Source organism: Hypanus sabinus, chromosome 22 (genome assembly GCF_030144855.1).
Source record: "Hypanus sabinus isolate sHypSab1 chromosome 22, sHypSab1.hap1, whole genome shotgun sequence".
NCBI classification, from domain to species: domain Eukaryota; kingdom Metazoa; phylum Chordata; class Chondrichthyes; order Myliobatiformes; family Dasyatidae; genus Hypanus; species Hypanus sabinus.
The window spans coordinates 21,137,704-21,162,799 of record NC_082727.1 but is presented as its reverse complement, the minus strand read 5'-3'; the positions used below and the strand labels follow the sequence as shown (position 1 = coordinate 21,162,799).

Sequence of the window (25,096 nt, the reverse complement as noted above, 5' to 3'; positions counted from 1 at the left end):
ATACTGGACATTATGAAAGGCAGTAGGGGTTAGTTAGTTGGGCAGTTAGTTTGACATGTTGTGGGCTGACGGGCCTGTTGCTGTGTGACTGAGAAAGTACTGTGCATACTCACTAATTAGGCAGGCCAAACCACAGCACCAACTCAGGGGTCATTAAAATCAAGGCTGATCCAACTGCAACTATGCCAATATTTCTCAATGCTACTACTTGCTCGGGCCCTCATGTCAGACTGAAAGAGCCTGGCCTCTAAGTAAAGAATGCCAGAGACTAACAAACAGTGTTGGTATCTTTCATTTTACCAAAAGTGAATTATTGCCTTGTAATACAAAAATATAAACAAAAAGTTCTAGTATACATTGCATAAATACAAGCACATGGATGTTAAAAGTTTGGAGGCTATAGCCACTCACAGTACAAAAGATTCACATTATTTCAGAGCCAATTCACTCAAACATATGCCAGTTCATTAGGAAAAAGCACCAACATTAGACTAACATCACACAGACTCAATTTATGGGGTCTAACAGGTATGCATTGTACAGTGCAATTTAACTGAGCCCATTATATCTCAGTCGACAGATTAAAACCAAGGTCTGGCTAAGACCAATGTGATGTAGAGAAGCAGTTAGACCAGGAATCTGGTCTCCCAGTTCACAAAACCAAGTTTCATTCTCCTCCTATACACCCATGGGCAGCCAGCAAACGCCATAGGCCAATTTAACACGACATTAGTCTAGAATACAGAGACTGGTCTTGGACCTGGTTAATAAGATAGATGCAAGTCCAGCACCCTCAAACAACATATTGATTCAGTAAAAATTAGATTAAGTATTTTATCAATGGATTTCTATCAGTTTATACTTTCCACTATTATCTCTTGACCTTTAACATCAACCTTCCAACATGACCTCTTCCCATAAGCTCACTGCATCTTCCCCGCACCAAGACACTAAACTCTCCCGCTGACTTGAAAGTTGTATTTCTCTGCAGGCAGGCAGGCAGGAGTGTCTCACTTAAACTGTTACTGACACACCTTTGTACTGCCTGGCCCTGCAAGTCCACAACACAAAATAAAGATCAGTAAATTAATGACATCAGTCAATGGTCTGCTGGGGCAGCTTTGCAAATACTGACTCTAGCTCAGCCTAAGATGCCGTCTAGAAACCTGACCCTCAATGACATGGAAACAATCCACAATTCTCTTCACAACACCACCACACTCCTGACCCCCACCCCTCACGCTGATGAGCTTTTGTTTTGGTTGTATGTTTTTCTGTATTAAGACTTAGTGAAAGGTGGTGTTGTATTCTGCACAGGTAGCATTTTATGTAGTAACAGCCAATTATTTAAATGTTCTGGAAACAATTGTCAAAGCAGCAGGCTCATTTTCAGTCACTCACCACATTTCTGCAACTTACCTCTCACACTCACTTCTCACACCCAAGCCCTTTAAATCCATGTATCCAAGCTCATCCCTGGAGATGAGTCGTTTAACCAACGATCCATTGTCCCTTGATATGCATCAGCCAGTTTTATCCCAGACTGTATAAAATTTGTCTTGTTTCCACAGGGAATTAATTCTACGTCGTCTTTGTAAACAATACTTAAGTTCACATCAGTGGCTGTCCTGACTCTCGGACGAATCTTCACCATTTTACTGGGGCTACATGGCTGACTCCTGTGTTATGACCATTCGAATCCCTCTGGGCACTTCCTGCTTTTTAGAAGATAAAGAGAGATGCCTGTCAGCTATCACCAGTACAAGTCAGTGCCCGATGCAAGTGCTAGTGACAGGAAAGGTACCATTATTAACCAGAGGAGCTGGCTTCTAAGGTCTTCTGAAAGTTATGTTAATCAAGGCATGGTGCACATAAACAGATCTTTCTTGAGAAGAGCTGGCTCTGTCAGTAACCTGACTTTGTGTCCTTTTATTAAGGCACCTTGACCACCCACACCTCCAATCTCATTGATTGGAACACCAGCTTTTGTAGAAGGTACTACCCAAGAGGTTCACATACCATTTTGAACCTGGACAGTGATTGTTTATAGGGTGTACTCAGTATTGATGACGTACAGTTGCTTGTGTTATCAATTTAGATAGATTGTGTTTGTCTATTATTGTGACATAGATGAAGATCAGACCATACTTTGAGTAATTATTCCAGAAAAACAGGTAATTGCAAAGGGTTCACAAACAATTTCTAGCAACTGTAAACCCCGAACCAGTGGATTAATTTCTCCAAAGTTGAAATAAGCTTTCCTTGCCCTTTCAAATCCCAGATGTCCTGATACTTCCTGATTACCAGAAAAGCAGAAAAACCCAAGGAATGGGAATAGATTAGATTTGATAAAGAAGGGCATGGAAATTAAAGCAAAAGAATACAGGTTTTGAAGAGCATTCCCTGGTGGATTGTCAGAAATAAGCCATCAGAAACTTGTACAGCAATCAGCCAGATAGGGCAAAGGAAGCAGAGCAGGTGAACCAGACGGGTTTTTCATCCATTATATTTTGAGCACAGTTACAAATAGCAAGCTTTAACTCAAGAATTTGTGTACTCATTTGGAATTCTTTGGCTGCTGGGGTCAGATTTCAGTCCAGGGTCTTGGATCTAATCCAGAAAGTTGGCCCACCTATCTATCCTGATCATCCACCCGAGATATTTTACCAGAATATTCCTTAATTCTCTTAAAATCCAGATCTTACCAATCTGTTTTGAATGAACCCAACTGCCTGAAGCAGAGACAACCTCTCAACATGTAAAGCTGTGTAAGGACCATTAAGGAAGACAGACCATGACAGAATTCTTCACAGATGTAAAGTGATTAGTCCAAACTGATACCAGTGTCCTAACAAAGAAAGAAAACTATAAAGGGCAGGAATAAGTTGGGTACAACAGATAAACAACTTCATTAAAAAGCATCACAGTAGACTGGCAATTAATGCTAGAACTACAGCAGCTGTAAAGTCTGGCCTGGTATATATAAAAAAAAATATATAGGAAAAACAATCCAATCTTGGTAAACAAATATTTAAGGATGCACTCAGTCCAACAAGAATCTAATGGATGCCAGGAAGGCAGCAACCCTAAAGAATGTGAATAGATTTTGACAAAGGAGAATGTAGAAATGAAAGCAAAAGGAGAAAAATAATATAGAACATATAAGTGGACAGCTTTTACACAGAAGTAAAAAGATTACTGTAGTTTTTTTTTCTTTAAACAGTCAAATGGAATCGGAAATGACAAGGCAGAACAAACATTGTGATTCTTCTTTCACAGGAGAGGAATAAACTTATTTCCCAGAAATGTTTGGGAACCAAGAATCTATGAAGGTGAGCAACTAGAGGGAATTAGTGTTGGTGAAGTAGGTGTTTATCACATCACCCCAGAGGGCCCAAGAAGTGGCCATTCACCACTCTGTACATACAAGTTTCAAACTGGGACTCTCAAAGGTGGCAGCATTAAATGCTGTACTACTGCACAACTTTGAAAAGTGGTAAGTCCTTGGGCCAGATAATTTGTAACCCATAATACAAATGGAGATGTACACAGAATCAGAAGATTCATTGGTTAACGCTTTCCACAAGTCTGTTGATAATTGACATTGTCAACTGTAACCCCACTATTTAAAGAGTGTAAACAGAAACCTATTGGCACACTGCTTTACAAACTGACTAGAGTTGTGAGTGTGGATAAGGGAAAATCTTGGATTTTTGGAAGGCCACCATATATGTAAAGCAGATGGTATTGGGAGTAATGTACAGGTATATATTGAAACTTACTTGAGAGAAAACCATAGTACTTTTCCAAGGTGACAGTAATTCAGGTACATTTGTCTCCATTACATATTCATTATTGAATTTGAGAATGATTTCAGAGAAGGTTCCTTTGACCATTTCAAAGTGGATTACCTCACAACTTTTCATATTATATAGCATCTACCATGTCCACATCTCCTCAAACCTCTCTACATCCACGTCCACTCTTACAATCGCACCTAGTATAGCACTAACTCCCTGCAATTTGAGCGGGAAAAGCTAAAGTCAGATGTATCAGTATCACAGCGGAGCAAAGGAAATTAGAGGCATGAGAGAGGAGCTGGCCACAGTTACTTGGAAGTGGACACCAGCAACGATGACAGTAGAGCAGCAATGACTAGTTTCTGGCAGCAATTCAGAAGGTACAGAATAGATCCATCCCAAAGAAGTAGCAGAATTCAAAAGGCAAGATAATAGAAACGTAGCTGACAAGGGAAGTCAAAGCCAACATAAAAGCAAAAGGGAAGGCAATGTAATACAGCAAAAATAAGTGGGAAGTCAGAGGGATTGGGAAGTTTTATAAAACCAACAGAAGGCAACTAAAAAAGCCATGGGGGGATATATAAAGGAAAGCTAGCCAATAATATCAAAGAGGAGATCAAAAGTTTTTTCAGATATATATAAAGAGTAAAAGAGGCAAGAGTGGGTGTTGGACCATTGAAAAATGATGCTGAAAAGGTAATAATGGGGGACAAGGAAGTGGCCGACAGAATAAGTATTTTGCATCAATCTCCACTGTGGAAGAAAGACACTAGCATTCTGCCAGAGGTTCAAAAGTACCCAAGATGGAACTAATTTGACAATTTTCTGTAGCAGCTTTCGCTTCTGTTCAGTAGTCCCCTTCTTCCCCCCCCCCTCCCCCACACCAGACAGTGATGTAGCAGATATGCTCACCACAGTACATCTATAGAGGTTTGAGTGTTTCGGGTATCAAACCAAATCTCTTGGAGCTCCGAATGAAATATAGCCGCTGTCTTGCCTTCTTTATAGTTGTATCGACATGCTGGGACCAGGTTAGATCCTCAGAGTTCTTGACTCCCAGGTACTTGAAATTACTCACTCTCTTCTGATCCCTCTATGAGGTCTGGTTCCCTCATCTTACCCTTACAGATGTCCACAATCAGCTCTTTCATCTTAACTGAAATTGAGTGCAAGGTGTTGCAAAGTGGTGAGTACGTGGAATTTGTTACCAAAGGCAGCTGTGGAGGGCAGGTCATTGGGTATATTTAAGGTGGAGGTTGATAAGTTCTTGATTAGTTGGGGTGTGAAAGGTTATGGGGAGAAGGAAGGAAAATGGGGTTGAGGGAAATGGATCAGCCATGATGAAATGGTGAGGTAAACTCAATAGCCTGATTAAGCTGATACTGCTCCTGTCTTATGGAACAGTACTGGTGTAGATATCATATCTAGTCACCTCTGACACATTGATGAGATAGACAAAGTATTTTCTAGTCTCCATTTCATAATACATTTGCAGAACCCATAAAGCTTTGAGAGATCATCACTGGAGTGGTCACATTCACTATTGGCTGGGACTTGGGTTGTTGGGTGTTTGGAACCTGGGATCAGCCTTTAGCGCAGTCCTAGACAATGTTACTGTTCCCTTATATGCACGTGCTTCTCATCTCAGCACTGAACATCTAGTCCCTTACTCAACACTCCCCTGTTCTAGACTCACCAATTATAGGAAACAGTTGTGTAATATAGGCCTTATTAAACCCTGCACCTTCCCAATAGATCACCTTTTATAACAAGAGTTCAGACCAATCTCCTTACCAGGCAAGCATCAATCTGTTCTATGCATCTACTTGACAAGGGAATGATGTACTTGTTACCTGTCACCTGGAGCACACCTGGCACCGACTAACCGATTATAGATGAGGTATGCTGGAACTTCTCCACACAGAAGATTTAGAAGGGAGGCTCACTGCCAAATTCATCCTTGATTTTAACTGAACTTCTGATCAAAGTAAAAGAACACAGAATCACATCACCTTCCTCTCACTGAGAATCTCATCTGTTGAATTTGACCGGAGGTGGCTGAGGTGCAGAGATGACAGTTCCACAGGATTCTGAAACCGGAAACAGCGAGAGTGAGGCATAACTAGGGATTCAAAACCTTTTCTATCTTCCCAGAATGGAGGTTCTGCCAAGGCAGACTCTGTTTGTCTCTCAGACTGTACATCCAACGTCCCAGAGCTCGCTTTTCCAAAACTCCACCCTTACTCATCTGCAACAACCAAAACACATCTGCAGTTCCCAAGTTACCCCACAGCCCTAACCCTTCAGCTCCCCAATACCTCCACTACCCCTTGCAAGATCAGCAATTGTTGCTTACAGTGTGCGCCATCAGGAATGTGTCCTGCTCAAACTTACAAGCACAAATGTGAGGACATCTCTGAAGACCATCTGACCCTGCTGTCTGCTTGGGCCATAACCAAGATCAGTCCCCTCCTGCATTTGCAGCCTGCCACCCAGATTTGGATCCTCAGCCCACAGGCCTGTTTTCAACAATCAAGGCACTGCCCAATGAAAGATACCAAGCTCAATCTCTCCCCAAAGCTACTGGTTGATCCACATGCATTTCCAGTATCTGCAGTGCTGTTATTGTGCTCAACCCTTCCCTTCCCAGTTCCAACCCCAACGAACAAAACTATTTCCAACCAACAAACTGGCGTGTGCTGGAGACTCACCTGTTCCAGATTCTCCTTCCCTTGTTCCCTCGGCTGCTCACAGCTCTGAGTCGCCACATCAGATAGCAGAATCCTGCTCTTTCTTTCTGATGCGTAGTGACCACCTAAAACTTTACGCTGCAGAAGCAAGAAGTGTCAGCAGATTTAGAACACTGCTTCATACCAGAGCTTTCAACAGGTACACACACCAGAGAGATCCTGATCTTCACACAGAGAAGCTAACTAAATCTACCTATGTCCACTCACTGATCCCGAGGACCCAAGCCAGTTTATCATCTGCTTCTTGTGCTTCCCAGAAATTAGTTCACAAACTCTGGCAACGCAGACAATGCCAACATTTGTTGTAACTGCCTGAGAAAGTGGGACGAGCCTCCTACTTTAATTACAGGTGCTCCCAGGGTCACTGGGGTGGATGGCCAGGATTTAGACCCAGAAACAGGAACAAAACGACATTTCCAAGCCTGAAACCCTGTGACTAAGGGAAGCTTAAGTGGTGGTGTTGCACCTAAAGCTCTTGGGCCAGGTGGAAGAGGCTGTGGCTTTGGAAGGGGTGCTGGAGTAGCCCAGATGAGAAGCAGCAATGCCAAGTGTCATTAGTTCACACTGTACCCACTGTGTACTGGTGGTAGAAGGGGTGAACATGCAGGGCAGGTGGGCAGGTTTGTTCTTCCTGGACAGTCTGTGGTTCTCTAAGGTTGTTAGAGAAAGTGAAGAGCCCTGTCATGTCCCTCATAGATAGTGGAAAGGGTTTTGGGAAATCACATGGTTTCACTTGCTACACAATGCCACTTTGATCAACAGCAACAACTGTGTGTGTGTATCAGGTCCACTTCAACTACAGAATGAAAGTATCAGTGAATGAAGTGGTAGATTCCCTTTTGTTGCAGAGACTGGAGGTGCAAGTGATATTTACCACCAACCAGCCCTGGTTACCAGTCTTACTATCACTAGATTTCACCTCTTCTTTGAAGGGAATGCCCCCCCTCCCCCAAACCTGCTCTACAATTCATAACAATTAACACTACAGCACAGAACAGGCCCTTCAGCCCATTAGGCCATGTTAAGCTATTATTTTGCTTACCTATTAGTCTGTACCTGGACGCTAGCCCTCCATAACCCTCCCATATCCATGTACTTATCCAAGCTTATCATAAATGTTGAAATCAAACCTGCAAACACCACTTCTGCTGACAGCTCATTCCACATCCACATTTCAGCTGATCCTCACCCTCGATTCCATGTTTCTGTGTGGCCCTGAAGTCCCTTCATATGCTGAGCACCCAAAGGTCCTCATGCATGTTGGCAACAAGAACTCCAGATTTACAATTCACTGCCTGTCCCATACTCTGCCATCATTCAGCCTATCACATAATTTATTCATGCCATCAGTTATTCACGTTTGGACTAAGCCTGCATTAACAGAAAGGCTGAGACACAGGTCGAACCCCACTTACATACCACTGCTTGGTGGTGTGAACATAACTATCCAATCTTCCAATGGACAGGGAATCAAGCTCAAGCCCACCCTGTTCATGCAGCTTACAACACCAGTCGCAGTTGTCTCTTGCTCCTTCCATATTTAAACTTTTGTATCATCTAAGGGATGGCTGTGTTTTAATACTTTAATCCACAGTTTGACTGCAGCCCTGTGCTCGTCTTACCTTAATGAGGCCTCCAAATGACCGGGAGCGCACATGCTTCTTGCTTCTGGGCGAAGCAAATCCTTCAGGAGTTCCGGCCACAGAGTTTTTATTAAACTGCAAGGAGGTAGCAATCAGTTGTGTGTAAACAGAGGCATCACAGTAGGCAGCACAACTTGGTAGTGAGGCTCTGAGACCCATTCGATACATTCTGCATTCACAGTCTTGTACAGCACAGAAAAACGCCCTTCAGCCCACCATATCCATGCTAAACTTCTGGTCTCTTGCTGCATTAGGACTGTATCCTTCTAGTCCTGGTCTGGTTTAAGTATCTATCTAAATGGTTCAGAGGCCATTTGCTTTCTTCACCACCATACCCACCTATGTCACCACTTTGAACTGTGGACTTGAACAAATAATCACCAACATTCCTTCGCACCCTACCATTTACAGTACATGTCACCGTCTTAACTATCTTCCCAACACAACAGCTCTATTATCAGGATTAAGTTTTATTTGCCAACACTCCACCTAAATTCCCAACTGATCTCAGACAACTTCCTTGCTGTCCAAAACACAACTTTTACATCATTCTCAATCTACTTCAAAGTTCTAAGTAAATTCATTATCAAAGTATACGTATGTCACCATTCGCAATGCTGAGATGTGTTTCCCTGCAGGCGTACTCAGTAAATCCAATAACCGTAACAGATTCAAAGAAAGACTGCACCCAACAGGGAGGACAACCAGTGTGCAAAAACCAAAATATGCACATAAGGATAGGAAGATGATAGACAGATCAATAAACACGCTTGCAATAAATAAACAAATACCAGGAAAATGAGATTGAGTATCTTTGACAATGAGTCTATAGGTTGTGGGAGGAGTTCAGTGATGGGGCAAGTGAAGGTGAGTGAAGTTACCCCCAGTGATCAAGAATCTAATGGTTGAAGGGTAATAACCATTCCTGAACCTGGTGTGAGTCCTGAGGCTTCTATACCTTCTTCCTGATGGTAGCAGCGAGAAGAGAGCGTGACCTGGCTAGTGGGGGCCTGATTATGGTTGACGCTTTCCTGTGACAACACTTTAGCTGTGCTCAGTGGTGGAGTGTGCTTCACTCCTGATGACTGGGCCATATCCACTACTTCATAGGATTTTCCATCCAAGGGCATTGGTGTTTCTATACCAGGCTGTGATGCAGCCAGTCAATATACTCTCCACCACACATCTGTCAGTGTCCTGGGATCAGGTAACCTGGCCCATGGAAAATATACACTGAAGTGTGACTTTTTTGCCCTCTAACGCTCCAAAGTCGAGAGTATTATCCACACAGACAAAACAACAGCAGGATTCCCCAGAGCAGCAGCTGGGAGTGGTGTCACAGCGCAAAACTCAGTAGCACCTTGTGGATTGGAACATGTGTATGAGTGATTTCAGTGGACGTAACATTGCAAAGTAGCAACAGGTTAACTATGACGTGCCTAGTCTCCACATGCTGACTGCTGGCACTGTGTTGCAAAAGATATAGCAGAGATCTCTAGCATTTTAAGTACAAACACATCAATGTTTGCTCTTACAACTCGCTCAAAGCTAGTCCCAACACCATTCTCACAACCAACACAGAAGCGAGGCAGTTTCAATTCCCTTGCTCCTTAACCAAAATCTGTGTATGGTCAACCCTATCACAACTGGCCGCAGTGTGGCAGAGAGAGCAGTAATGGAGCCAGAGGAGTGTAAACCTGTCCTCCTCACCCTCCCTCACCACCACCCAAGGCGTGGACCATTGAGGCAAGGATTTACAGAACCCACATCGAGCTCACCAGCTGCTTTTGGTGCTTCCGATGTAGCCTCCTCTACATCAGTGAGGTCAAGTACAGTCAAGAGCGCCTACACTATGTCTGCAGCAGCATCCCAAGGTCCAGCTTGAATGCCATTTGAATTCCCCATTCCTGCACTGAACCATCTGTCCTTGGTCTTCTCCACTAACAGTTGAGGCCCAACACAGACTAGACGGGCACAACCTAATGGTCCCCCGGGCAGTCTGCTGCCCTCCTCAGTCCACCTACCACCTAGTGGACCATCTCACCCCAACCCTTTGTACCGCTATCGCCCCTCTCAGTCTGATATAGCCGTGCCCTGAAATGTCAATCATTCTATTCCGCACCCCCAACTCCCTGACCTTGCAGCAGATTGTAAACTCTTCCTCCCCTACCTGTCTCACGAGTTTCTTCTTTTTGGCAGAATCAGGCATGTTGCTGACATGCTTAAACAATTCCCTCAGGGCTTCCTCAGTCCGCTGCTGGGTCTCTTCATGCCTCGCCACTGAATGCAGGCGGCTCCGCTTCATACCACTCACCGAAAGCAAGTTTGGGCAGTCTGGGATTGGTGTCAGATCCAGGTCATCCTAAACACAAACACAACAGCTGATTAAACATACGATTCAGTCTCCCGCCGATCCCTCCTGAGCATCAGTGGACCCGTGCTCCCCCAGGCAGAGGAACAATGCCTTCACACAGGAAGGACGCAAGTGCACCAGGGAGGGTGCAGGGTGATTCACCAGCTGGTGCCTAGGATGGATTTTGATTATGGGTTGGGTGGGGGCAGGGAATGTGCAGAACTGGTAAGCAGGAGGCTGAAATAGGACCTGATAAAAGATACATAGAATTATAAAGGGACTCGAAATTACGAAAGGAATGGATAGAACAGATAGAAACTTATCCCCATAGCAAATGTCTAAAGCTGAAAGGCAAAGACTTAGAGGCAAGGTAAAAAGTGAAGAGGAGATCTGAGAAAGGATTCTGCTACCAGAATGAACTGTCTGAGAAATAGTGGATGCAGTTACTCTGACAATATTTAAGTATCTATACAGGGGCATTAGAAGGCTACAGATAGAGTGCTGGCTAACAAAATTACTGTAGATGATTGCCTGGAAGTTGACATGGACAAGGTGAGTTGAAGGGCTTGTTACTATACTGCACAATTGTAACACGATACCTTACAATATCAGATCAAATCCCCTTCCCAATTTCTAACTCTGGCTGCCCTCAGCTGAAAAATATCCTTCCTCCTTGTTGAGCTGCCCATAGAAGAACTAAGGACACAGAATGGGCTCTGGACCGAGGGACTTCAAAATGTTAATCATCAGCGAACAGGGTGGCCGGCTAGTGTGGCCAGAGTGGGACCAAAGGCACAGAATAGGCTGTTGACTGAGGGACTTCAGCCATGGTGAGACAACTACCCACTGACGGTACACCAGCTCTTCACGGTATCGACAGGTTCTTATAGAAATAAACAAATATCTTCACCTGTGCCGTAAATCATAAACAAGAGATTCTGCAGATGCTGGAAATCTTGAGCAACGTACACAAAATGCTGGAGGGACTCAGCAAGCTTGACTTGCTGAGATATTCTGTGTGACACACTGCAATGGAAATAATGAGGTGGATTGTGGATTGAGGTATTGTGGACCATTTAACATAGTAGATGTTTCAGTTCAGGTTTAATATCATTGACATATGCTGTGAAATTTGTTGTTTTGCAGTAACAAAGTGCAATACATAGAAAAAACTATAAATTACAGTAAATACAGTGAAAAAAATATAAAATTAATTAAGTAGAGCAAAAAATAGTGAGGTAGCATTCATGGGTTGGTTCAGAAGAAAGTGTTCATTAAACGCTGAGTGTGGGTCCTGTATCTCTTCCTGATGGTAACAGTGAGATGAGAAGTATATGTCACTATAACCTGTAAACACATGGCTGACACATCCACAACCAAGCCAGGAACGAATACTGGAGAATACCAGAACTCACCCAAACACGAGGACAAGGTAAACCTCCGTGCGTGCCACACCCCATGACCCAGAGGAGACGGGGCCGAACACTCTCACAAACAAGAGACGTACTACAGTTCTAGCCCCAGCACAGCCATCTGTTAATCAGAATGGACAATTACGCAGCTAATTGGAAGAAAAGTGGCGCAGCCCTGCACACAAGAGCCGAAGACCACAAAAGCACATTTGGACAGAATCGTCAATACACTAACGGTCTTAGAACCAGACAACAATCTGGCAGTAGTGCTGAAGACACTATGCCTCCAGTGTCCATACAGTTACATTAGCATCTATTTAAGGTGAAAAGTTCCTTTACTGGGCAGCATTTTACCAGATACACAAGCAAACATCTCTGGTAAAACTGAGAATATACAGGGGAAATTATCTGCTGCCAGGTGTTCTGCCTCACAAGGTAGCAGCTGCTAGAGTCAATCAGTTCAGTCCCATGCACGCAATATTTGCATAATACTGGTATTGTGTAATATAATCTCCCACAGGAGGGTATCTGAACAAATCCTCTTGAAACAGCAGCTAGGTCACTGAGACCACTGATCCAAGGACAAGTTCAAATCCCGCTAGGGCAGGCTGGGAATTTAAACAAACATGGAATTTCAAACAAAAATCTGGTGTCAGTTACAGCAGCAATGAAAATACTAGATTGGTGCAAAAATCCACCTCAGATAAATCAGAGAAGGGAATCTGAAAAATAAAAAAAAACAACTGCAGATGCTGTAAATCTGAAATGAAAAGTCAAATAACACTGGGTACACTCAGCAAGTCCGGCAGGGGCACAGAGTTCATGGTTCATGTCAGAGACGGTCAGAAAGAGAAAAAAGTTTTTAACGCTAGAGTGTTGCCTCTGATTTTCAGCATCCTGTGTTCACATCTCACAAAACAAAACCTTAATCCCAACTGATTATGGAGCATCTGTGGAGATACTGATTTACCTTTTCAACTTGTAAACTTTTGTGATAGAGACAGAGACAGAATGCATGTCTGTGGCATGTGTTCAGTTCCAATATCCATGGTGGACAACTTTGAGAGACCACAAATCCCATTAGAAGATCCTGAATGCAACGAAGGAGGAAGCAAGCACAGTCCACTCTGACCTCAGTTCAATAGCAGAGGTCACCACAGACGTGATGTGCCCAGTTTCTCCCTTACCAATGATCTTTATGTGACACACACAAAATGCTGGGGGAGCTCAGCAGGCCAGGGAGGATCAGCCGACGTTTTGGGCCAAGACCCTTCATAGATGCTGCCCAGCCTGCTGAGTTCCTCCAGCATCTTGTGTGCTGCTTTGATTTCCAGCTCCTGCAGATTTTCTCGTTTTTGATCTTTATGTGACCTCGGTTCCTTCAACACAATAAAGAAATGAGTTAATTTTCAAAGTCAAAGTTTATATACAGTAGCATATAGTACCTTGAGATTTATTCTTTTGCAGGAAATTACAGGAAAATAAAGAAATACAACAGAATTTATGAAATAATTACATAAACAAAGGTTGACAGACAGCCAATGTGCAAATAAAATACTGAGAAATAAGTGTATGGTAAATTTTACCTTTGAAACTGCAATTTTTGATCCTGTGAACTGTAGTCTGGCAAGTTCCCGGATGTATGCTGGGGCCTAGAGACAAATTGAATGCTTACAAATGTTTAAATTCGTCATAATTAATAAGTAGCATTTAAACTAAAAATCCTAACCTGGAATGCAATTAGGTTTTAGCACTTCCTAATCAGGAAACCCTTCCCACTCATTGAGATCCTCTGACCAGCTCTGCAGCCTCAAAATATTAATTCCCAAGATTTTCTCGCCAGATTCACCTGCATAGAAACATCACTAAACACATCAGGCAGTGAAATGACAGCAACACTACATGCTTTATCAACACCTGCCGTAGTTCCTATTGCAGCAATGCCTAAACAATGGGAGCACCAATTACCCCATCTTCACAGCCTCAGTCACCTCGCCATTACACCCACTCCTGGGGTGAATCAATAGGGTATTTAAGGTACATGCTGTGTTGCAAACTGACAGACAGTTGGAGAATCAGGTAATTCAAGTTTGTGATTCACTTACAGATCTAGCTTCCTTCATTCTGAAACATGCTGTATTTCCTTACCCGGAAAAGCTTCTGGGAATGTTTAATCAGGAATGCCACACTATTATTCAGCTTGGTGATATTCTCCTGGAGATCAGCAGCAACCAACTGTTCAGATCAGGAAAAGGTGAAGAGAATCAGAAGGAGAAATAAAAGTGAAGGGTCAGAGACAACAAGCTATAAACCAACTGCAACACACACGAAATGCTGGAGGAACTCAGCAAGTCAGGGAGCATCGATAGAAATGAATAAACAGTTGTCTTTTCAGGCTGAGACCCTTCTTCAGGACTGAAAGGGAAGGGAAAAACACCAATTAAAAAGGTGCAGGGAGGGACAGGAGGATACCTAGAAGGTGATATGTAAAGCCTTCTAGCTAGTGTTGATTGTCAACAAGGAGGAGATGTTATTTTCAGTCTGCAGAAACTGGTCTCCCAGTGAGGAAGTCGAGGGAGTTACACGGGCTCAGGTTCTAGAGCTTTTTGATTAGAACTGAGGTAGGACTGTGTTGGACGTTGAGCTGCAGCCTGACATATGTATTGTTATTATCCAGGTGATCCAAGGCCAAGTGGAGAGTCAGTGAGATTGCATCTGCTGTAGACCTATTGTGGTGATTGGTAAAGTGCAGCAAGTCCAGGTCCTTTCGTTCCAGCCACGATCAATCTCTCAAAGCACTTATCACAGTAGATGTGAGTGCCCTGGGCAAGAGTCATTGAGGAAGCTCCCCCTCTTCTCCTTGCGCAGATATGACTGTTCTCTTTTGAAGCAGGTGGGAACTTCTGACTGCAGCAGTGACAGATCAAAGATATCCTTGAACACTCTTTAAAGTTGTCTGGCACAGAACGGGGAGAAGGCAGTAGATTGAGGTTGGGAGAGATAATAAATCAGCCATGATGGAATAGTGGCACAGACTCAATGACCAAACTCTGCTCCTTTAACTTATGGTCTATTATGATCTTAGGCTTGGTATCAAAAATAAAGCTAAAGCACACAGTATACAGGAAAGAAATGTCAAATAAGTATCTAAGCATGTAATCTATAGGAATGAGTTGTTAACAAAGGATGTTATGAAATACTGAGGACACAAACATTGCTTACATTTCTGGGCCAGATGATGTGTGGGGCAAACATTAGTGCCAGGTTGGAGGCAGACATCTTGTTCCTGTGCTGTTGTTTGGCAGTGTGGTACAGCAGGTCTAACAGTAACTTCAACAAGTTCCGACTAGCCGAGGGTAGCAACAGCAACAGCAGTTGGAGAGCCTCAATCCGACGCTCCTTGTCAGGAATGGGCTTTTTCCCCGTGGCATCAAACACCATTAGACCTAGTGATGAGGAAAGAAATGACAATAACAAGTCAACATCCGAAAACAGAAATCTATTCAACAACGAACCTGTGGAAGGAATTCAGTGGGTCGAGTAGCATCTGTTGGCATTGCTTTAAGGATAAGGGTGTGGAGAAAGCCAGCCAGTGTAAAAGGTAGGGGTGTGGAAAGAGTGGTGAGATAACGATCAGTAGATGTTTGGCGGACCAAGGAGAGGCAAATGCAGATGGACACAGGTAGGGGAGGGAGTGGTAGAGTTTGGAGACAGATACAGATGGATGATAGGTGGAAGCAGATAAAACAAGAGGACAGATGGAGAGAGGTGTGGAGAGGGCAGAGTGGAAATTGAGACAAATAAAAACACAAAATGCTGGCAGAACTCAGCAGGCCAGACAGCATCTATGGGAGGAAGTAATAACGATGTTTCGGGCCGAAACCCTTCATCAGGAGTGAAGTAACATGGGATGGTCGAGGGGGGATAAGAGGTGGGGGGGGGAGGGATGAAGTAGAGAGCTGGGAAGTGATAGGCTGGAGGGAAATGGGCTAGGGGGAAGGTGGAGAATTATGGGAAATAAAAGAGAAAGAAAGGTAGGGCTGGGGGGAGAGATTATAGTGAGGGGGGTAAAAGAGAGAGAAAGAGAGAGAACCAGACTAAAATAGTAGATAGGAATGGGGATAAGAGTGGGGGGGGCAGGGGTATCAATGGAGGTCAGTGAGTTGGATGTTCATGCTGGCAGGAAGGAGGCTACCTAGGCGGGAGATAAGGTATTGCTCCATCGACCTGCGTGTGGCCTCATCTTGACGATAGAGGAGGCCACGGACAGACATGTCGGAGTGGGAGTGGTCTGTGGAATTGAAGTGTGTGGCCACAGGGAGATCCCGCCACTGCTGGAGGACCGAGCGCCAGTGTTCGGCAAAACGGTCTCCCAGTCTGCGGCATGTCTCCCCAATGTATAAATGGCCACATCGGGAGCACTGGATACAGTATATCACCCCAGTTGACTAGCAGGTGAAGTGGTGCCTCACCTGAAAGGACTGTCCGGGGCCTGGGATGGTGGTGAGGGAAGAAGAGTGGGGGCAGGTGTAGCACTTCTTCCGTTTGCAGGGTTGATTGCCCGGAGGGATGGAGGGGATGAATGGACAAGGGAGTCGCGTAGGGAGTGATGGAGTGATCCCTGCAGAAAGCCCAGAGTGGGGGAGAGGGGAAGATGTGTCTGGTGGTGGGATCATGTAGGAGGTGGCGGAAGTTACGGAGGATTACATGTTGGATCTGTAGGCTGGTAGGGTGATAGGTGAGGACCAGGGGGACTCTATCCCTGGTGGGCTGGCGGGGGGATGGGGTGAGGGCAGAGGTGCGTGAAATACAGGAGACTTGATGGAGGCAGAGTTGATAGTGGACGAAGGGAAGCTCCTTTCTTTAAAAAAGGAAGACATCTCCTTTGTCCTAGAATGAAAGGCCTCATCCTGAGAGCAGATGCGGCGGAGGCGGAGGAATTGAGAGAAAGGGATAGCATTTTTTTCCCTAGAATGAAAGGCCTCAATTGAGAAATTGAGACCAGGAGGGTTTGAGGTGGAGAAGTGGGTGGGGGGGGGGAAGAACAAGAAAAGCCATCTACTCCCTGCAACTGGGGTCGTCACTAACATACAGCCCGCAGTGCCCTGTAAGTGGAGCTACATTAATTCAAATAAAACCCTTTTTCTTTTGTAAACCAATTTCCCTGCTCAGATTCCAGTTGGAGATCTACCCTTACACTGGAAACCAGAGGCACATTGCCATGCACTACCAGCTTGCACTTAAACAGATCCCACACTCCACTCTTTATCTATAATCCTGGCTACTCAGTTCACTGGGACATGGGTTACATGAGGAAAGAAGTGCTAGCTTCCAATTGTACTTATCCACTGCTTAGTATCATTGACATTTCAAATCAGGTTAAGAGAATTTAACAGTAAAACTTTTTTTAATCCCCTCGATATCTACACTCCACAATCCCCCGTTCCCAGTAAGTACCACTCACTCAGTGTACCTGCTATTTTGAGGTGGGCATTAAAGTGCCGATGACTGAGAAGTGGTTCTGGAAGCTCTCCAAGGAACATTTTCAGCAAAGTGGCTACATCATTTGGATGAAATTCCCCAGAATCCAGGTCTACGTCTGCTCCAGTGTTTAAGGCTTCCTTCAGGGTCTGCTGTCGCACAATATTCCCAGGAACACGAAACAGGCCCTCTACATGGAGGTCTGTGCAGAAAGAGGGGAGTAAGTGGCAGAAAAGGCTGGGTGTGAAACATAGCAAAAAACTAAAACAGAAAAGCGTTCAGAATCATGTTTCATTTTTACATTTGTTATCTGATAGCAGTGCAATGAATTGAATGAGCAGCAGTAAGCCTCCTTCAATTATAACAAAGAACCATCTTCAGATCGTTACAGAAATGTGAGAAGCAGAAACAATTCTGTGAAGAGAAATGACACCATGATATTGCATTGCCTTTCAGTTAGTTCAGTCCAGCCTGTGAACTGCTCGGGGGCCAGGCAAAAGTAAGAACACACAAGGACTCAAATATCACAACAGGAACATGGCAAGAAGGAGCTACAAGAGCAAGAGGACGATTGCAAACACAGGAGAGAGCTGTACTGAGGCAGGAAGAGAAAACAGAAAGGTGGCGGTCAGAGAGATACCCCAAGGTGGGGAAGAAAAGATGGGGGAGAATGCAGCAAACATTTTACTAATGTGAGCTGTAGTTCTTGCACTTACTTTTGTAAAGATACTCAATGAGCTGATAAACCTGAGCGATTCCCTCTTCCGTCAGTGGAGCTCCAAATACAACTCCCTTTTCTGAAAGTGAGAACACTGAATGGTTTACTGAATCCCCATGTAGAGATCAAATGTGGGTTTTCACATCACAGACCCAGATACAGAACTCCTCTTAATGAAGCAGCAACACAGGTTTGGAACATGACATCTGGGCCAGACAAAACTGAAATATACAAGTGCTGTCGGCCATGGCCACAGCCAGTCTGCAGACCGGAGCAGTGAGCCAAACGCTGGCCAGCGGTAACTCCGGGATACTGAAGCTGGAGGATTCAGTGATGGCAAGGTCACTGCACGTCAGGGGGTGAGAGCTGGATTTTCTCTTGTTGAATACTATCAACGCCTGGCGCTGCAAACTATAAACCCAGGCCTGGACATTGTCTGGGTCTTGCCACATTTGGTTACAGATTACAATGCAAATGTTCTGGATTAAAGTTCAAAGTACATTTAGTATCAAGTACGCATACTTTATACAACCTTGAGGCAACCACAAAACAAAGAAACCCAAAAGAACCTATTAAAAAAAGACTGTCAAACACATGTAGGAAAAAAAAATGAATTGTGTAAACAATAAAAGTAACATTCAGAACTAAGGTTCACGAAAGTGAGTCCACAGACACGAAGACAGGCATCACTGCAGCAGATTCACAAGGCCACAGCCTCAGTTCAACGCAGAGACAAGTAAACCTCGTGGAGCAGAGAGCTGAACTGGCTCATCCCTGCAACGACACCCTGAACTTTCCAATCTGGCTCAGCGTTTAAATCATTCAAACCTCAGGTCAATCCTCGCTCTCGGGCCCGGGCCCTGTGCCTCACCTCAAATTACCTCCAAGTCCGTTGCACCAACGGCCAAACAGTGGCTCATTCCCCGCTCTCTAGCCTACACCCCACCACCTCAATTCAGCCCTTGCACACCATGCAGCAACTGTCCTGCACCTTCCAGACTTCAGTTCACACTGCAAAAATGCCAAGTCGTAAGGCAGTTCGACACACAAGGGAAAACTCTGTATGACTCCGAAAGGGAAAATACAGGCTATTGATCGCAGTGATCATTTACCACAATAAGTGTTATTAATAAGGTAGTTAGTTGTCCTCTTTGTTTTGTTTGCTGCTGGCAAGTAGTTGCTGAGCCTCACCAGAGCCACCTCAAACCAGAAGGTTTCAAAACAAACATGGCAAACATTCGGGTTAGGCGGCATTTCTACACAGATAATGCAGAGGGCAGGGAGAAACCAAACGCATCAGAGGTACAAAAGGATTTGGGAGTGCTCGTGCAGGTTTCTCTAAAGAGTAATTTGCAGTTTGAGCCTTTGGTGAGAAAGGCAAATGCAACGTTAGCATTAATTTCAGAGGCACCAGTATATAAAAGCAGGGATGTAATTGGAGTAACATGAGCTGTTTTGGGTCCTTTATCTAAGGAAAGATGTGCTGGTACTGAACAGGATTCAGAGAAGGTTCATGAGAATTAATCTAGGAATGAAAGGGTTAACATATGAGCAGTAAGTGCTACTGCTCATTTTCTGGCTGCACTTTCGTCCCGCGCTCCTCATATACGGGTACCCAGTCCAGAATGGGGTGAGTCATGAGGAGTTCCTGGTGGGCTTGCTCCTGGGCCCAGCCAAGATGGCCATTTATGTGTCTAGGTGGAGGAAAGTGGAGGTCTCTGCCCAGGCTAACTGCCGACCCCTTTTCCAAGGATATGCTTGTGTCCTGCTGTCCTTGCAGAGGGATATGCGGTTGTAATGGGTACTTTGGGGGATTTCTCGGAGTGGTGGACCACCAGGGAGTCGAAAATTTAACGGAGAGTAGTGATGATATCTGAATCTGAATGTCTTCACTATCTTGCAAATACTGAATGTCTATACCTTGTGATTGTTATGCAGGTAGACTTTTATAGTTTTGTTAAACAAAAGTGCTTGATGACTCTGGACTGTATTCACTGGAGTTTAAAATAATGAGAAGGATCTTAATGAAACCCATCAAATACTGAAAAGTCAAGATAGAGTGGGTGTGGAGAGGATGCTTCCCATAGTGGGAGGGGTCTAGGACCAGAAGGCACAGCCTCAGAATAGAGGGACATTCATTAAATTCATTTATTTAAAGTATTGGTTGATAGCTTCTTGATTAATCAGGGTGTCAAAAGTTAGAAACATAGAAAACCTAGAGCACAATACAGGCCCTTCGGCTCACAAAATTGTGCTGAACATGTCCCCACCTTAGAAATTACTAGGCTTACCTGTAGCCCTCGATTTTTCTAAACTCCATGTACCTATCCAAAAGTCTCTTAAAAGACCCAATCGTATCCGCCTCCACCACCGTTGCCGGCAGCCCATTCCACGCACTCACCACTCTCTGAGTAAAAAAAACTTACCCCTGACATCTCCTCTGTACCTACTCCCCAGCACCTTAAACCTGTGCTCTCTTGTAGCAACCATTTCAGCCCTGGGAAAAAGCCTCTGACTATCCACATGATCAATGCCTCTTGTCATCTTATACACCCCTATCAGGTCACCTCTCATCCTCCATCACTCTAAGGAGAAAAGGCTGAGTTCACTCACCCTATTCTCATAAGGCATGCTCCCTAATTCTGGCAACATCCTTGTAAATCTCCTCTGCACCCTTTCTATGGCTTCCACATCCTTCCTGTAGTAAGGCAACCAGAACTGAGCACAGTCCTCCAAGTGGGGTCTGACCAGGGTCCTATATAGCTGCAACATTACCTCTCGGCTCCTAGTTACAGTGTGACAGCAGGTGAATGGGGTTGAGAGGGGCAATAAATCAGCCATGAAGGAATGGTGGAGCAGACTCAATGGGCTGAATAAATTAATTTTGTTCTCGTGTCTTACAGTCTCATGCTGCTGGTGGAATCTTGTTCAAGATGCCAGAAACAGCAATGGATGATTCTTTGATAATGAAGGATCAGAGAAACTCAGTCCTTGTTCTGAGACAGCATGAGAGCAGAGGTGTAGGAACCTGGCAACATGTGTTTGAGGGCTCTGGCAATGTCAGAGGTACAGTTGAAGTTAGAAGTTTACATACTCCTAGGTTGATTAAAACTCATTGTTCAACCACTCCACAGATTTCATATTAGCAAACTATAGTTTTGACAAGACGTTGAGGACATCTATTTTGTGCATGACACGAGTAATTTTTCCAACAATTGTTTACAGATAGATTATTTCACTGTTAATTGACTATATCACAATTCCAGTGGGTCAGAAGTTTACAAACAAAATCAAAAGAAATCAGCCAAGACCTCAGAAAAAAAAATTATGGACCTCCACAAGTCTGGTTCATCTTTGGGAGCAATTTCCAGACGCCTGAAGGTACCACGCAGCCGTCATACCGCTCAGGAAGGAGACACATTCTGTCTCCTAGATATGAACATACTTTGACATGAAAAGTGCAAATCAATCCCAGAACAACAGCAAAGGACCTTGTGAAGATGCTGGAGGAAACAGGTAGACAAGTATCTATATCCACAGTAAAACGAGTCCTATATCAACATAACCTGAAAGGCTGCTCAGCAAGGAAGACGCCACTGCTCCAAAACTGCCATAAAAAGGCCAGACTACAGTTTGCAAGTGCACATGGGGACAAAGATCTCACTTTTTGGAGAAATGTCCTCTAGTCTGATGAAACAAAAATTGAACTGTTTGGCCATGATGACCATCGTTATGTTTGGAGGAAAAAGGGTGAGGCTTGCAAGCTGAAGAACACCATCCCAACCGTGAAGCATGGGGGTGGCAGCATCATGTTGTGGCGGTGCTTTGCTGCAGGAGGGACTGGTGCACTTCACAAAATAGATGGCAACATGAGGAAGGAAAATTATGTGGATATATTGAAGGAACATCTCAAGACATCAGCCAGGAAGTTAAAGCTCAGTCGCAAATGGACAATGACCCCAAGTATACCTCCAAAGTTGTGGCAAAATTGCTTAAGGACAACAAGGTCAAGATATTGGAGTGGCCGTCACAAAGCCCTGACCTCAACTTGATAAAAAATTTGTGGGCAGAACTGAAAAAGCGTGTGCGAGCAAGGAGGCCTACAAACCTGACTCAGTTACACCAGTTCTATCTGAAGGAATGGAACAAAATTCCAGCAACTTATTGTGAGAAGCTTGTGGAAGGCTACCCAAAACGTTTAACCCAAGTTAAACAATTTAAAGGCAACACTACCAAATACTAACAAAGTGTATGTAAACTTCTAACCCATTGGGAATGTGATGAAAGAAATAAAAGCTGAAATAAATAATTCTACTATTATTCTGACATTTCACATTCTTAAAATAGTGATCCTAACTGACCTAAGACAGGGAATGTTTTCTAGGATTAAATGTCAGGAATTGTGAAAAACTGAGTTTACATGAATTTGTCTAAGGTCTATGTAAACTTCTAATTTCAACTGCACCAACACGGCAGATACAAGAGGGACAGTCGGAAAACAGAATGGAGACTTTTATTTAAAGGAAGGGTGGGGGAAGGTATAGCTGAGTTAACTCCGCAAGCCTGTGGCTTTGGAATGGATGTCTGTCACTAACCTATCCCCGAAAAGGAAATCAAGAGACAAAGGTAGGCCCTGTGAAGGCGAGTTGAATGCTTTGCAGAGTACCTTCATTCAGTGTATGTGGCAACCCTGAGATTCCTGTCGCCTGACACTCAATTCCCCCTCCCACTCTGATCTTTGTGGTCCCTACAGTGATCTGACATGAGGTGGCATGGTAGCAATATAAACAAATATCAACGTCAGAGTGCAGACTACCAATGAATTGATCCTTGTGCTGTGGGGCAACAAATAATCTGTCTGACATTTAATCAAGATGCTGCCACTGACCTTTGCGCTTCAGGAAATTAAATGAGCGGAAGAAACTGGTGTTAGTCGGCAACTTGGGCTCCTCATCACCAATGAGCTGAGAAAATTCTGTGCCAGGCAGGTCAATTAGGCGTGTCAGATTGCTCACAACTAGCTCTAGAAAGACTTCCGGCTTCTCATGACGAAGTTTTTCCACAAAGAAGTCTGGATCAAAGATGATGGGCTTCCTGTGAGGTGATGGTTCAGTGCTGATCACAATATTACAGGTGGTGTCCCTGTCACGGAGAGATGAATTGATTTTTTTTGTTAATGAGGCCACCTGGAGACTAAATTCTGCAACAACCAAACTAGGATGGTCACCAGCATGGGCAAATGCCCAGCTCAGTGACAGCTATATTGTTGGGAAGCGTTTCATGGTCAAAAAGAGCATGGCAAAGAGAGGGGTCACTCTTTGGTCCCAGAGGCAAGCAATGCTGCTGCTCTTCCCACCTCTTCCACTGCTCACCCACAGAACTGCCACCAAGGTCCAACCATCTTGCTCATTCCATCATCCTTTCTGTCTCCTCCCTTACCTGCTGTCCTCCAGCCCTCTTTCCCTTAATCATCCCCTACCACACCTCCCTTCTTCTCCTTCATTCTACTTGTCCCTTCCCTAGCGCTACCTGACCCAATCTGTTATCTCCCTTTACCATCCTCTGAACCATCTTTACCATCTTCCCTGTATCTACTCACACTTCCACCCGCTCTTTTCCCCACCCCCTCTACAACTCAACCCTGAAACCCTTTCCCGAATGTAGTTCAAGAACTACAATGTTACGGATGTGAGAACTCTCTGTCCTGTCATCCGCCCAGTCTCCCCCTCACCCATGCCCCAACTCCCTCCATGTCCTTGTTAATCCACCTCCACAGATGCCTCTCCCAACCCCATCTCGTACACCTCCCCAACCCCTCCCACCCATCTCTCCCTGTCCCCCTTCCCGTAGCCCCGGCCGTATACCGCTCTTACACCAAGCTCCCCTCCCATACCTTTTTTATCCTATAGCCCTAGCCTTACCGCCCCCATGCCCCACCTCCTCTTTCCCCATTCCTGTTCTTGTCCCGGTCCCCGTCCCTCCTCCGACCATGTCCCCCACAACTCCCACCTCCCCGCTCCTCTTTCTCACCCCGGATCCTCCATCTTGAGCCACAGAGTAGCCGTTGACCCGCCACTCCCATTGGTGCGTTTGAAATTTGCGCCATTGCGTGGGAGGGGGGGCGTGACTTCGTGTGCCCGCATACGCTGCTGAAACGCGCCTGCGTGCTTTGGCGTAGAGCGGTCTGGGAATTGGAGTTTAATGGAAGGGGGTGTGGAGGAGCATTTGCGAAAGTCGGGTCTGGAATACCCTGCCTTGCTCGGGTAGTAAGTTCCAGATTTCACCAGCCATCTCGGTGGAAAGAAAACCTCAAATCCCCCCTAAACCTACCATCTTAAAACTATGCCGTCTGGTTATGGACGTCTTTGGCACGGAGAAGCCTTAACTATGCCTATCATAATCTTACGTACTTAATAAGGTCTCCTCTAAGGAAAACAGACCCAGCCTCTGCGCTAACTGAAACGCTCCATCCCAAACTACTTTTTAGTTCATCTCCTCTGCGCCCTCTCCGGCATAATCATATTCGGTCCACCTAAGGAATGCACACAACACTCCACCCACCGTTTTATAAAATGGTACTACAATCACCCTGCCTTATATTCCATACCACAGCTAATGAAGGCAGCATCGCGTTCATCTTGGGTTGCTGCCGTCATGTATATTTGGATTTTTTTCACCAAGGACCCCCTGCCCCTCACTATTTCCAAAGACCCGACTGTTGATTGCACTGTACATGTCTCAACCTCATTATTCTTCCCTACCTGGTCTTTAATTACACCACCTACACCTTTATAACCAGTGCAACTTGCTCTGTCCCTTTGTGTGTAGACTTAAACTATACAGAAAATCAGGACTGATTTTTAAAATGTATGCCTGAAAATGAATATTCTCTAACTGACGCTGTCAGCATTTTTTTTTTTGGTGGCTTGTCTACCAAGA

At 44.6% G+C, this 25,096-nt stretch overlaps 1 protein-coding gene across 2 annotated transcripts; it reads right to left on the bottom strand.

Annotated features, from left to right (window-relative positions):
* Window positions 1-279: 279 nt before the first annotated feature.
* On the bottom strand, window positions 280-24,224 carry arhgap19 (Rho GTPase activating protein 19). 2 transcript variants are annotated; one of them, XM_059947239.1, is made up of 12 exons: window positions 24,188-24,224; window positions 23,046-23,299; window positions 18,156-18,236; window positions 17,432-17,641; window positions 15,181-15,404; window positions 14,107-14,193; window positions 13,545-13,610; window positions 10,364-10,555; window positions 8,173-8,268; window positions 6,512-6,628; window positions 5,813-5,890; window positions 280-1,718 (listed from the first exon to the last, which is right to left on the bottom strand). In XM_059947239.1, exons 1-12 carry the CDS (start codon window positions 24,199-24,201, stop codon window positions 1,665-1,667), a joined length of 1,473 nt encoding a protein of 490 aa, XP_059803222.1. In that variant the 5' UTR covers window positions 24,202-24,224; the 3' UTR covers window positions 280-1,664. The 2 variants fall into 2 exon arrangements, with proteins under 2 accessions (XP_059803222.1, XP_059803223.1); XM_059947240.1 differs by having other exon boundaries at window positions 280-1,715.
* Between the last annotated feature and the right edge of the window lie 872 nt (window positions 24,225-25,096).